The sequence below is a fragment of the Salmo salar genome, chromosome ssa10 (genome assembly GCF_905237065.1).
Source record: "Salmo salar chromosome ssa10, Ssal_v3.1, whole genome shotgun sequence".
NCBI classification, from domain to species: Eukaryota; Metazoa; Chordata; class Actinopteri; order Salmoniformes; family Salmonidae; genus Salmo; species Salmo salar.
The window spans coordinates 78,975,102-78,987,425 of NC_059451.1; the positions used below are offsets into that span (position 1 = coordinate 78,975,102).

Sequence of the window (12,324 nt, forward strand, 5' to 3'; positions counted from 1 at the left end):
GTGTTCATACTGGTAGCAGTACTCTCTGGGGTGCTCCTGCTAAATGTTTGACACACGTTCTCATGTTGAGAGGGAAGCATTCCATTTGTTTTATCCCTAAAAGACCAATGGTTACTGTTGAGTCTATGTTTCTGTGACAACTGTGATGGTTTTCACATATTCATAGGCTTTTTTCACGTCCTGTCTCATAAATATAGCTAGAATGAAATATTCAGCCGGAATAAATTGTGACAGGCAGCATAGATAAATAAATGCTTTATTTTCATCAGCGTGATGAACAGAATATCACATTTCTCACTTTGTCTTCTCGAGCAAACCTGAAGAGCAGATACTGAATGTGCTTAAAGGCCCCTACACACTTTACGTAAACTATGCAAACCCAGCGATGGAGCGTTGTTTTCTACGTAGTTCTATGTTCTTTTGTGTGGCTCAAATTTTGGAAGGGACTGTATACGACGCTCCGTTGCTCTGTTTGCATAGGGTGTGTATGGCTCTTAAAGCTGGAATCCGTAGCGGTGAAACTGCTACTTCCGTTTGCGATATTACAACAACAAAGACTTTACTTCAAACAACCACCACAGTTTTTTTCCCCCTCAGACATCATTTTACGTGCGATAGAACAGTAGAGTACGTATTACCATTTTAGTTTACCATGATGCTGGATGCTCCTCTACTCCATTTCAGAAACAAGACAAAAACAATAACACCTGGGGGCGACCAGTGGCGCTGTTTTACCTTACGCAGATTTCAGCTTTAACATAGAGACAAAAATAACCGTTAAATAAATAAGAAGGTAGTTATATATACACCTGTTTAAGGACAGTGTTAATGATCTCTTTGACAGTTCAAAATGGTTAAATGGAAATAGCTGACAACTAGATTCAGGTTGGAATGAATATGGCTGCTATCCATGGAACTGATACTCTTCAGCTGCTGTTATCATAACATCCTCTAGAGGACAGTAGTGTGCTGTTGTATTGTATGGCTTGAAAGCAGGCTAACTCTGCATAGATATGGTTTGGAATATTAAATGAGAAGAGAGAGGATTAAGCAACTACACATGAGCACAGGTCTAATACACAAGAAAGACTGCATCCATTTATCATTAATTTCTCAGTACATTCATGTAAACAATTTTTTGGTTTTCTCTCATCCAACTAATTGAGCGACAACCACTACTGGGATTGTTAACCTGGGTTTATTGTAGCAAAACATTAGGAGCAGTTACAACACAGGGATATTGGACAGGGATATTCAATATGTTGACGTAATCTATGATCTATTGACATGTTTTGCTTCAAACACAAATAACTTTGACAACAGTGGGATCAAAGAATAATAACAATTTCAAAGACAATTTCTAGGAAAGTCTCTTAACCAAGGTGCAGAGGTGCCAAAATCATGACCACACAGTTGGAGAGCGGACTAAAGAGTCACAAGGCAGAACAAATCACACGTCTTGAAGCAAAGCAGGATTCCAGTTTTTCCTCTATACTCCTGTATGATCATGTCTGTATGACTCCCCCACCAGCAAAGTGCAGCAGGGATATTCTTTCTCAGCTCTATACATTCCTTCACCTACAATTCCCTAGCACAGAGGAGAACGATATGCAGTTCAGTCCACTGCATCCTTCTAACAGGAATTTCAGCCAATCAGAAAAACAATGGTCAAAAGCCTGTTATTCTGTATCCGTGGACTATCGGGCTGGACTCCTTCAGCTCTGGCTCATCTGGTGACGTTGGGGATGACATACAGGCTCCGTCCTCAGCATCTGTCTCCCCCCCTCCCTCCCCCGCCATCAGCGGCTGCCCTCTGTTCTTCAGCTCCCTCTGGTACTTGGCCATGAGAGAGGCGTAGATACAGCCGTAGGTGGCCGCCACCACCATCAACACGCACACCACGCCACACACACACGCCGCCACGATCTGAGTCCCCCAGGCCCTGCGCACGCTAACGGGCCGGTAGCGCTGGCGCACACATTCCTCTTGGTTAACCTGGGGCCCGTTCATGGGCCCGTTAATCCGACCGACGCAGGGTGGGCGTCCTCCTCTGGGCCCGTTGTAGCCGGGGACACTGTCCTGGTTGTCCAGCTGCAGGCAGTAATTGAACATCTCTATGGGGATGCTGCGGATGTCCTGCCCCCTCAGCTCTTTGGGGAGGTTGCACTTCACAGCATCCACCTGCCCGTCTGAGACACAGAGAGCGATGCAGATCATTAACACAATCAATAGCTAATCAATCTCATTTACAGACTTGATACAGTATCAGACTAGTACATGACATGGAACTAAGGCGAAATTACTTGACTGTACATGAAACATTGTAGCCTTAAAGCCTTTCAATACACAACATAACACTCACGTCTGTACAGCATCCACTCCATCCAGTGCTTGAAGTCCCTCAGGTTGCAGTCACACTCCCATGGGTTCCCAGCCAGTTGGAGGCTCAACAGGCTGCCCAGGGGCTGGAAGGTAGCTCTGTCCAAGCTCTGCAGCTTGTTTCCAGCCAGAGACAGCCAGGCCAGGCCCTGGAGCTCGTCCAGCAGGCCCATGGGCAGAACAACCAGGCCGTTCACGGACAAGTCCAGCCCTTTCAGTGTCCACAGACCCTGGAACAGCTCTCGGCTCAGCCCCCAGCGACTCCCGTTACTCTGTGTCACCTCCGTCTGGTTACTGGGGTCTGGAGAGGTAGGAAGGGGGCAGTCACCCAGGTTGTTACCAGAGAGGTTGAGCCACTGGAGGCTGCTGAGTCCAGAGAATGCCCCTGGCTGCAGGCTGGAGAGGTGGTTGTTGGAGAGGTCCAGGAGCTCCAGAGCGCTGAGGTTGGACAGGTCCCCATCGCCTAGGGAGGAGAGGTTGTTGTGGGGCAGGCGAAGGGTGCGGGTATCCTGGGGCAGCAGGGGCAGGACGGTGGTTAGTGAGAGCAGAGCTAGGCCTGTACAGTCTGTGCCATTGTTTTTGCAGATGCACACGGTGGGACAACCGCTAGCCGCCTCGAACAGACCGATCAGTACCAGCAGCAGACTGGGCAGGGCTGCATAGACTCGGGAGAGAGGAGAGGAGAGATTTAAAGAGAGGAATTGGATTATGCATTTTAATGACATGACCAGTGCAAGATTTCGCCAAATGTCTGAGTAATCGAAATCAACCCCCAGAATTTGTTGGATGCCAAGTCAAATCTACGTGCAGGAAATTCTAAACACTTCTGTCTGTCAATCAGCCCACTGCTGGTAGTCACTCACCCAGGCTCTCCGGGTGGGTCCTGTCAAGGGGCTGCATGTCTGCTCTGCCCACTCTAGTGCCACCATAGACTGGCACTGGCAGTAGGTGCCGTCCTTGTGCCACCCACCAGCTATGCAGAGCCCTGGTAAATGGGAAACAGAAAGAAAGAATAAAAAAAGCGAAAGAAAGCGGGAGAATGAGAAAGAGAGAAAAGGAGTCATCAGATGAGCAATACACATTGCGTATTTGGATGTGTAGGAGAAAGATTGTTGGCAGTTTAACTCTCTTCTTATATAATAATGAATATGATAATATGCCACATGTACAGATTAGGAAGGACAACAATCTCTTCCATCTGATTTGGAACGACATTATTCTATACTTCACCCTCTTATCCCTCTGACTGTTAAAGACTTTGTTTCCCTTTATATCACTTTTGATTCCATTTTAGTTCCTTGGTATTTCAAGCGGGGGGGGGGGGTTTCAGTCAGCTTGATACTAAGTAAATGCAAATACTGTACGGAGATGAAGTCAAAGTTAACTTTCTACTGAACACAGACAACGCTCATCTTTCACCTGCAGACAATCACACAGGAGAGAGAGAGAGAGAAAGAGAGAGAAATGTGTCCTAAATTTCATGATTAGAGAGAGATTATGTAGCTCCGTCATGCGTGTCTCTGCTGCCACTTAGTAGAACCAGTTTAGAGGAGCCTCAAGGTCCTTCTTTTGTCATCACTCCACAAAGGCTCTGCATCACTCTCCTCCTCTTCATTTTCCTCTTACATTCTCATAGGCTGTACTCTATATATGTATAGACTGACACTAGGGTTATACAACATTATTTCCTGTATTCAACTGTAGGTAGAGTTAGGAGGCATTGAGGGCACTTGCAGTATTGTTTGGTTTGGTTGTAAGTCGCTCTGGATAAGAGCGTCTGCTAAATGACTTAAATGTAAATGTAAAAACCCTTGAATGAGTAGGTGTCCAAACTTTTGACTGGTACTGTATATTAACACAGTTAAAAAATAATGGTATGGTTAGGTTATACTACAGTGTTGTTACCTGGGGTACAAAAATTTTAAAGGTTAATTTCACAGGTCCATATATGAACTCACATGGTACAGTTTGGTACCTTGTAGATATAATGGGAACATTTTTCAATCCAATATTTGAATATATGATACGATCATCACTGCACTTTTGATAGGTGGGGTAATTAGCATATCTGTGGGTGTGGTCAACTATCTATGTATTTGTGCCAACCATCAGTGGAAATGTTGTAGCAGTTTGTGTTTGATGGTCATGCCAATTCAAATGGTGCACCTCCTTTGACGTTATCTGTCCTGCAAATGTGTAAAAGAGTTATGCATTTTCCAATAACTTAAAAGGTCCTGAACAGTTATTATGATTCCCTTGTAAAAAAGGCTTTTGAGTGACTATGATATCACTCGTTATAATTTTGGGGGATAGAAATGCAAAACTTTTTCTCTCATGCTAACTGCCACGAATGTTGAAAAGACAGTCTCAGTGAGCGGGGAGCTTATATTCATGAGCTCAACTTGACTGACAGCTCTTTGAGACACCTATGTCAAGAAACTTGGATGCTTTGAGCCGTGTTGAAGTAAAATCAGCTCAAGCAAATTTGGGGACACAGAAAGCAACTCAAACAACGTTGAAATTGCATAAATAGCTTGTTTTCCATCCAATTGGCGACAGATTCTCATGAGAATATTCTAAAAAAGTTTGTGTTTCCACCAACCTGACTTGTTGAGGATAAAAATCAGTGTGAGATGTAGTGCACACAAGATGTACTTTTCGCTTAAGTCTTCATATACAAAATAAAAATTGAAAGTTCAATGGATTTCCATCGAATTGTCAACTCTAACTTTAGTTGCAAGTGAGGCATGCCAAGTTAATTTTTAGGACGGGCCAAAAAGTACCCAAGTGCATTGCGATTGGCAGTAAATATACTGTATATCAAAACACTGTTAAAGTATCCTATTACTGTAGAAATTGACTGTTTAAAGACCACAACATCTACCACAAAATTAACAGCAATAGCTAACAGTGTAGTTTCATGTTATCGCATGTTGAACTACATGATTTTACGTGAAAAAAAATCACATGATTTCACACTTAAAATGTGAAATTGCACATGAAATCATGTGAAAATGTGTTTTTGGAACACTGTGTGTGACATTTCACATGGTAAATCATGTGAAAACGTGAAATTCGAAAACATATGACGTGGATCATTTCACATAACATGTGACACAATTGACCCCAAAACATTCATTACCTATAATAAATATCTGCACTCAGCAGAAGAGTGCCATCTGCACTGCTATTTTAGTAATCAGTTATTTTGACTCTCATAATTTATTTAATGTACTTATTTCAGCAATTTGAGGGTTTTCTGTAAAGTTGTCCAATGTTGGTGGGGCATATTATTCTGTTTTCATGTTACTCCTGAATCACAGTGAAATACAGTGCATTCGGAAAGTATTCAGACCCCTTTACTTTTTTCCACATTTGGTTACATTACAGCCTTATTCTAAAAATGATGACATCATTTTTTTCCCTCATCAATCTATGCACAATACCCCATAATGACAAAGTGAAAACAGGTTCTTAGACATTTTTGCAAACGTATAATAAAAAATAAAATAAAAAACAGACATACCATGTTTACATATGTACTCAGCCCCTTTGCTATGAGACTCAAAATTGAGCTCAGTTGCATCCTGTTTCCATTGATCCTCCTTCAGATGTTTCTAGAACTTGATTGGAGTCCACCTGTGGTAAATTCAATTGATTGGACATGATTTAGAAAGGCACACACCTGTCTTTATGAGGTCCAACAGTTTTACAGTGCATGTCAGAGCAAATACCAAGCCATGAGGTTGAAGGAATAGCCCGCAGAGCTCAGAGACAGGATTGTGTCAAGGCACAGATCTGGGGGACAGGTAGCAAAACAATTCTGCTGCATTGAAGGTCCCCAAGAACACAGTGGCCTCCATCTTTCTTGTAAGGTGTCTTGGCTGTGTGCTTAGGGTCGTTTTCCTGTTGGAAGGTGAACCTTCACCCCAGTCTGAGGCCCTGAGTGCTCTGGAACAGGTTTTCATCAAGGATCTCTCCATACTTTGCTCTGTTCATCTTTCCCTCGATCCTGACTAGTCTCCCAGTCTCTGCCACCGAAAAACATCCCCACAGCATGATGCTGCCACCACCATGCTTTACCGTAGGGATGGTGCCAGGTTTCCTCCAGATGTGACGCTTGGCATTCAGACTAAAGAGTTCAATCTTGGTTTTATCAGACCAGAGAATTTTGGGTTCTCATGGTCTGAGAGTCTTTAGTTGCCTTTTGGCAAACATTAAGCGGCCTGTCATGTTCCTTTTACTGAGGAGTGGCTTCCTTCTGACCACTCTACCATAAAGGCCTGATTGGTGTGGCAGGTAGCCTAATGGTTAGAGCGTTGGACTAGTAACCAAAAGGTTGCAATATCGAATCCCCGAGCTGACAAGGTAAAAATCTGTCATTCTGCCCCTGTTACTAGGCCGTCATTGAAAATAATAATTTGTTCTTAACTGACTTGCCTAGTTAAATAAAGGTAAAATAAAAATAAAAAAATTGGTGGAGTGCTGCAGGGATTGTTGTCCTTCTGGTAGGTTATCCCATCTCCGTGGTGGAACTCTGGAGCTCTGTCAGAGTGACCATCGGGTTCTTGGTCACCTCCCTGACCAAGGCCCTTCTATCCTGATTGCTCAGTTTGGCCGGGCGGCCAGGTCTAGGAGTCTTGGTGGTTCCAAACTTCTACCTCTTAAGAATGATGGGGACCTTCAATGCTGCAGAAATGTTTGGGTACCCTTCCCCAGAATTGTTCCTCGACACAATCCTGTCTCGGAGCTCTATGGACAATTCCTTTGACCTCATGGCTAAGTTTTTCCTCTGACATGCATTGTCAACTGTGTGACCTTATTTAGATAGGTGTGTGCCTTTCCAAATCATGTCCAATCAATTGAATTTACCACAGGTGGACTCCAATCAAGTTGTAGAAACATCTCAAGGATGATCAATGGAAACAGGATGCACTTGAGCTCAATTTTGAGTCTCATAGCGAATGTAAATAAGGTAGTTCTGTTTTATTTTTTTTAATGAATTTGCAAACATTATAAAAAACTGTTTTTTCTTTGTCATTATAGGGTATTGTATGTAGATTGATGCAGATTTTTTTTTTATTTAAACAATTTTAGAATAAGTCTGTAACGTAACAAAATGTGGAAAAAGTCAAGGGGTCTAAATACTTTCTGAAGGCACTGCACACACACCAACACACACACGTCAACACACACACACACACCAACACAAACACACACACACACGCCAACACACACACTGCCCTAAGCCAAGGACAAGTATAAATGAAGTAACACTCAGATTGAGGGGCGGTACATAATTAAATGTATTTAACATTTTCTATGGTTATAGTTTTGAACAGAAGGTGCCTTTGGCCACACCCCTGCCATTTACGTATCACGCACACTACTGGGGTTCTCACTCACTCAATGGATTGTCCTAATTTTGGGGGGAAGCATGCAGGTCCAGTACAGTAGCCAAGTTGAAGTTATTGAAGCACTTGGGAGTCCATTCTAGTGGGGGGCTGCCTTTCATTGAATTACAGTACCAGCCACTGAGAGAAGCTTTTGGGGTGGTGGGGGGAGGGGGACAACAACAAAAAGCTAGCATCAATAATTTAGTACAGACTTGCCCACAGAAGGAGGGTAGACAGACGTGTTCGTGTTTGGATGGTCATCTGTACAGATGTGTTTAGGTGTATTGGCACCCTTGCACAATTTACTATTCCTTAAAAAATGTGTTCAAATTCAAAACCCTTTTTTGTGTTCACAACTGCATTTGTTTGATTTACAGCTACACAGGACTAAGAAGAAGTAGAAAAACATCTAAACTGACATTGAGATTGTTTACATGAAAGGCCCAAAAGAATCTTGGTCTAAATTATTCAGAATTCTCATTCATTTGGTTGGAGGCAAGTTATTTTGTTTACTGTGTAATTGATCTCACCTGTGGTAAGTTGCAGGTCTCTACAGTGTACAAAAAGCCATTCAACCAGCTTTAAAAAGAGAAAACATAACATTTTGCTCCATTGCACTCCATTATAAAGTGCAAGGGAGCCAATATACTTGATTTGTGAATGCAAAAGTTCCAGCTCAAGGCTGAGTGTATCACAGTATCACACATTATTTATACCAAGTGTTTAATTACAAGAGATGGTGTTTATGAACTGCGTTTGACAGCTTGTCCCATCAAGTGCACCATCACACAGATCACATCAGATTAGGCCTCCGTCCGCCTCCCACTTATGTGACAAACGCATTGACGGGTTGTAAATGTGGAGTTATTCCTGCCCCAGATTAGGACCGTGGTCTCAATCCTCCGTGGCAGCAGGGTTTAGACTGCAGCACAGATGCTAGTTATGATTCCAGATGGCTGTCCGGCGGGTGGTGGAACACAGAACACATAGAACAACACATAGTCCCCCGTGTTGAACTCTACATCTATAGCGTCACATGTCCCTTATTCTACGTTATTTCTTGTCCTAAACTGTGTTGTTGTCAGACCGCAAAACCGGTTAAGTCTCAATGTACTGTAGAGCAGTGGTTCTCAAACCTCTCCTCGGGGACACCCAGATGTTTCATAATGTTGTTGTAGCCCTGAACTCGCTCAACCTGAACTCACCTAGTCAAGGCGTTGCTGTGGACTAGTTCAAATACATGGAACGGCTGAAGTTCCCCAAGGAGAGGTTTGAGAACGACTGCTATGGAGTTTATAAAGAAGGTAAGACAGTGTGAACTCATGCTGTAGGGAACATGTCCATTTATGTTATTTATCTTACTAACTTCCGATCCTGGAAGTCTGCATGCAAAGTTTATATACAAGGTTATTCAACTACGTACTCTGCTGTATGTCCGCGGTCTTCGTTCACGTTTTATAAAGCCCTAAAGTTAGTGTTTTCATCCCAGTGCACACTACCTGCATTGCAATGATACCTTAATTGCAGCTTGGTCATTAGCAATTCCCCTTGGTTTCATTTTGCTCCCACAAGTTTATGGATTAGTTTACTCTGATAATTGCACTGGAATGAGGGGGAGAACAGTCAGCCTGTTTTGTGCTAACAACCACTTTCTTATTGCATACAGACTCAATGCGTTAGCCTAGTAGTTGTAATATTCTCTCACAAGAAGCCTAAAGAAAGAGAGAACCTACCCAACAACAGATGCTTTTACACACACACACACACACACACACACACACACACACACACACACACACACACACACACACACACACACACACACACACACACACAACAGGAACACACAGCACAGTGCAGTACTCACCATCTGTTTCAGCCTCCAAAGTGCTATAGCTCTTAAAATAATTCTACAAGAAAAGTGCTATAGTAGTATCTTTTATCCTCCCCGTGTGGGAAAAATAATATGCTTCATCTGATAATGCTGCTAACTGAGGAGCTTTGGGAAAGGTCCTTTAGCTGCATGTGGTTCGGTTCAGCTGTTTGTCCTGCTTTATGCTGATGTTGGGGTCCCAAGGGGAGATGTTCTTGGTCGAGAAACACATGCTCCAGTCTTCTCTTTTGTTTTCTCTCTCTCTCTCGCTTTCTCTCAGAGCAGTGGCTCTCCCTCTCCTCTCGGGTCTTCTTTCCAACTCTGCTTTTCCTTGTAGTCTGAGTGCACTACTGTCCAGAGGTTCAGTCTAGCTCAGTGTGTGTGTGTGTGTGTGTGTGTGTGTATGTGTGTGTGTGTGTGTGTGTGTGCGAGAGAGCTAACGCACTCTCGCTCTTGCAGGATACACCACGTCTTTATATGATCCTGGATGAGAGTGCTGTGCTGTTTCTATGGCATATATATGCGTGCCATGTGGGTGTGTCTGAGTGTTTGTCTGTTTGTGTGTGTGTGCATGTGTACGTGCGTGTGTGTGTGTGTGTGTGTGTGTGTGTGTGTGTGTGTGTGTGTGTGTGTGTGTGTGTGTGTGTGTGTGTGTGTGTGTGTGTGTGTATGCATTAAGCCTGGTTTGGCCAAAATAGTAAAAAAGAATACAGTGTGTTACAGCTGAATGAAAAGGAGAGGGAGTGAGATGGGGGCGGGGGGGGCGACAGAGAGAGAGAGATAGAGGCAGCGAGGGCGGGTGGAATCAGCTGATATAGCTTAGTACCTCACAGAAGATGAGTGTTTCTATAGGTTGTTGTAAACGCGGTACCCTGAGCTGTGTCGGGGTCTGTCCCAAAATGTCTACAGTGAAGGTCGTTGTGGGTGTGTGTGTGTGTGTGTGTGTGTGTGTGTGTGTGTGTGACTGCAGCAAAGCAGCAAAACAATAAAAGCATCACTGCTGCACCAGTGGCTAATGCAAGGCAGTCAGGAATTCCTCCTGCTACTGACAATGATCATGTCATTATGAGATGACTCATTCTGCTGTGTCATTGGTCTCTCAAGAAAGGTAGGCAATGTCTGACAGGGAGCTATACAGTAGGTCTTCTGATTGGCATTTCCTCTATTCTGTCCAATAAGATGTCACCACCAAGTTACTCTACTCCAAGAGGGGGTTTAAAGGTGTATCTCTGTCATCCCATACTATTGGTGATGCATATCACCTTGTGTCAAAATCAAATCAGATCAAATCAAATGTTATTAGTCACATGCGCCGACTACAACAGGTGTTGACCTTACAGTGAAATGCTTACTTTCGAGCCCCTAACCAACAGCGCAGTTTCAAAAAAATATGGATAAGAATAAGAGATAAAAGTAACAAGTAATTAAAGAGCAGCAGCAAAAAATAACAATATATACAAGTGGGGTACCGGTACAGAGTCAATGTGCAGGGGCACCGGCCAGTTCAGGTAGTATGTACATGTGGGTAGAGTTATCAAAGTGACCATGCATAGATGACAACAGAGTGGCAGTGGTGTGGAGAGGGGAGGGGGGCAAGGCAATGACTAGATGTTCAGGAGTCTTATGGCTTGGGGGTAGAAGCTGTTTAGAAGCCTCTTGCCGTGTGGTAGCAGAGAGAACAGTCTATGACTAGGGTGGCTGGTGTCTTTGACAATTTTTAGGGCCTTCCTTTGACACTGCCTGGAATAGAGGTCCTGGATGGCAAGACGCTTGGCCCCAGTGATGTACTTGGTCGTTCGCACTACCCTCTGTAGTGCCTTGCGGTCGGAGGGCGAGCAGTTGCCATACCAGGCAGTGATGCAACCAGTCAGGATGCTCTCGATGGTGCAGCTGTAGAACCATTTGAGGATCTGAGGACCCATGCCAAATCTTTTCAGTCTCCTGAGGGAGAATAGGTTTTGTCGTGCCCTCTTCACGACTGTCTTGGTGTGCTTGGACCATGTTAGTTTGTTGGTGATGTGGACACCAAGGAACTTGAAGCTCTCAACCTGCTTCACTGCAGCCCCATCGATGAGAATGGGGGCGTGCTCGGTCCTCTTTTTCCTGTAGTCCACAATCATTTCCTTTGTCTTGATCACGTTGAGGGAGAGGTTGTTGTCCTGGCACCACATGGCATCAGTCAGTTAGTGTGTGTGGGTGGTACACCTCAGTTCCCCAGACTGCAGATGAGCTACGGTTTTGGATAGGACCCCTATTTTTAGTAGAGTGACCAGACTGTGTGTGGTTTTGTGTGCATCGTGGCTACCTGCCTGCATGTGTGTGTGAGACATTATGAACATTAGGGTCAATTGTTACTAGGTGACTTAGATTAGTTTGGATTCAATTAGATAGTACTTTATTGTCTTTGATTCACAGAAATGTGTTTTACATACAGATATTTCACTGTGTCAAAAAAGATCCACAACAAAAACAGAGATATGATATAGACAAAACATCAGGGATACTATGTAAAACATCTGATATACTATGTACAACATCAGGCATACTATGTAAAACATCAGGGATCCTATGTAAAACATCAGGGATACTATGTAAAACATCCAACATACTATGTAAAACATCAGGGATACTATGTAAAACATCTGATATACGATGTACAACATCAGGCATACTATG

The 12,324-nt window shown here is 43.6% G+C and overlaps 2 protein-coding genes across 6 annotated transcripts in view; one reads left to right on the forward strand and one right to left on the reverse strand.

Moving 5' to 3' along the window:
* LOC106561009 (voltage-dependent calcium channel subunit alpha-2/delta-4) overlaps nucleotides 1-12,324 on the forward strand; it is a 72,827-nt gene that overhangs the window by 40,111 nt on the left and 20,392 nt on the right. The window lies entirely within an intron of this gene.
* On the reverse strand, nucleotides 239-10,147 carry LOC106561010 (leucine-rich repeat and transmembrane domain-containing protein 2). Of its 3 annotated transcripts, none has more exons than XM_014124552.2 (4): nucleotides 9,643-10,147; nucleotides 3,243-3,364; nucleotides 2,363-3,034; nucleotides 239-2,189 (listed from the first exon to the last, which is right to left on the reverse strand). In XM_014124552.2, the coding sequence occupies exons 2-4, from the start codon at nucleotides 3,277-3,279 to the stop codon at nucleotides 1,669-1,671; spliced, it is 1,230 nt and encodes a 409-aa protein (XP_013980027.1). In that variant the 5' UTR covers nucleotides 3,280-3,364; nucleotides 9,643-10,147; the 3' UTR covers nucleotides 239-1,668. The 3 variants fall into 3 exon arrangements, with proteins under 3 accessions (XP_013980027.1, XP_013980025.1, XP_013980024.1); XM_014124550.2 differs by having other exon boundaries at nucleotides 2,363-3,043; XM_014124549.2 differs by lacking the exons at nucleotides 3,243-3,364; nucleotides 9,643-10,147 and having other exon boundaries at nucleotides 2,363-3,211.

Bases quoted from the DNA above. Each gene is read 5' to 3' on its own strand.
- LOC106561010 (XM_014124549.2), bottom strand. From the start codon at position 3,104: ATGTCATTAAAATGCATAATCCAATTCCTCTCTTTAAATCTCTCCTCT. The intron at 2,190-2,362 runs GTGAGTGTTATG...TCTGTGTCTCAG, and splicing joins GGAGTGGATGCTGTACAGAC to ACGGGCAGGTGGATGCTGTG.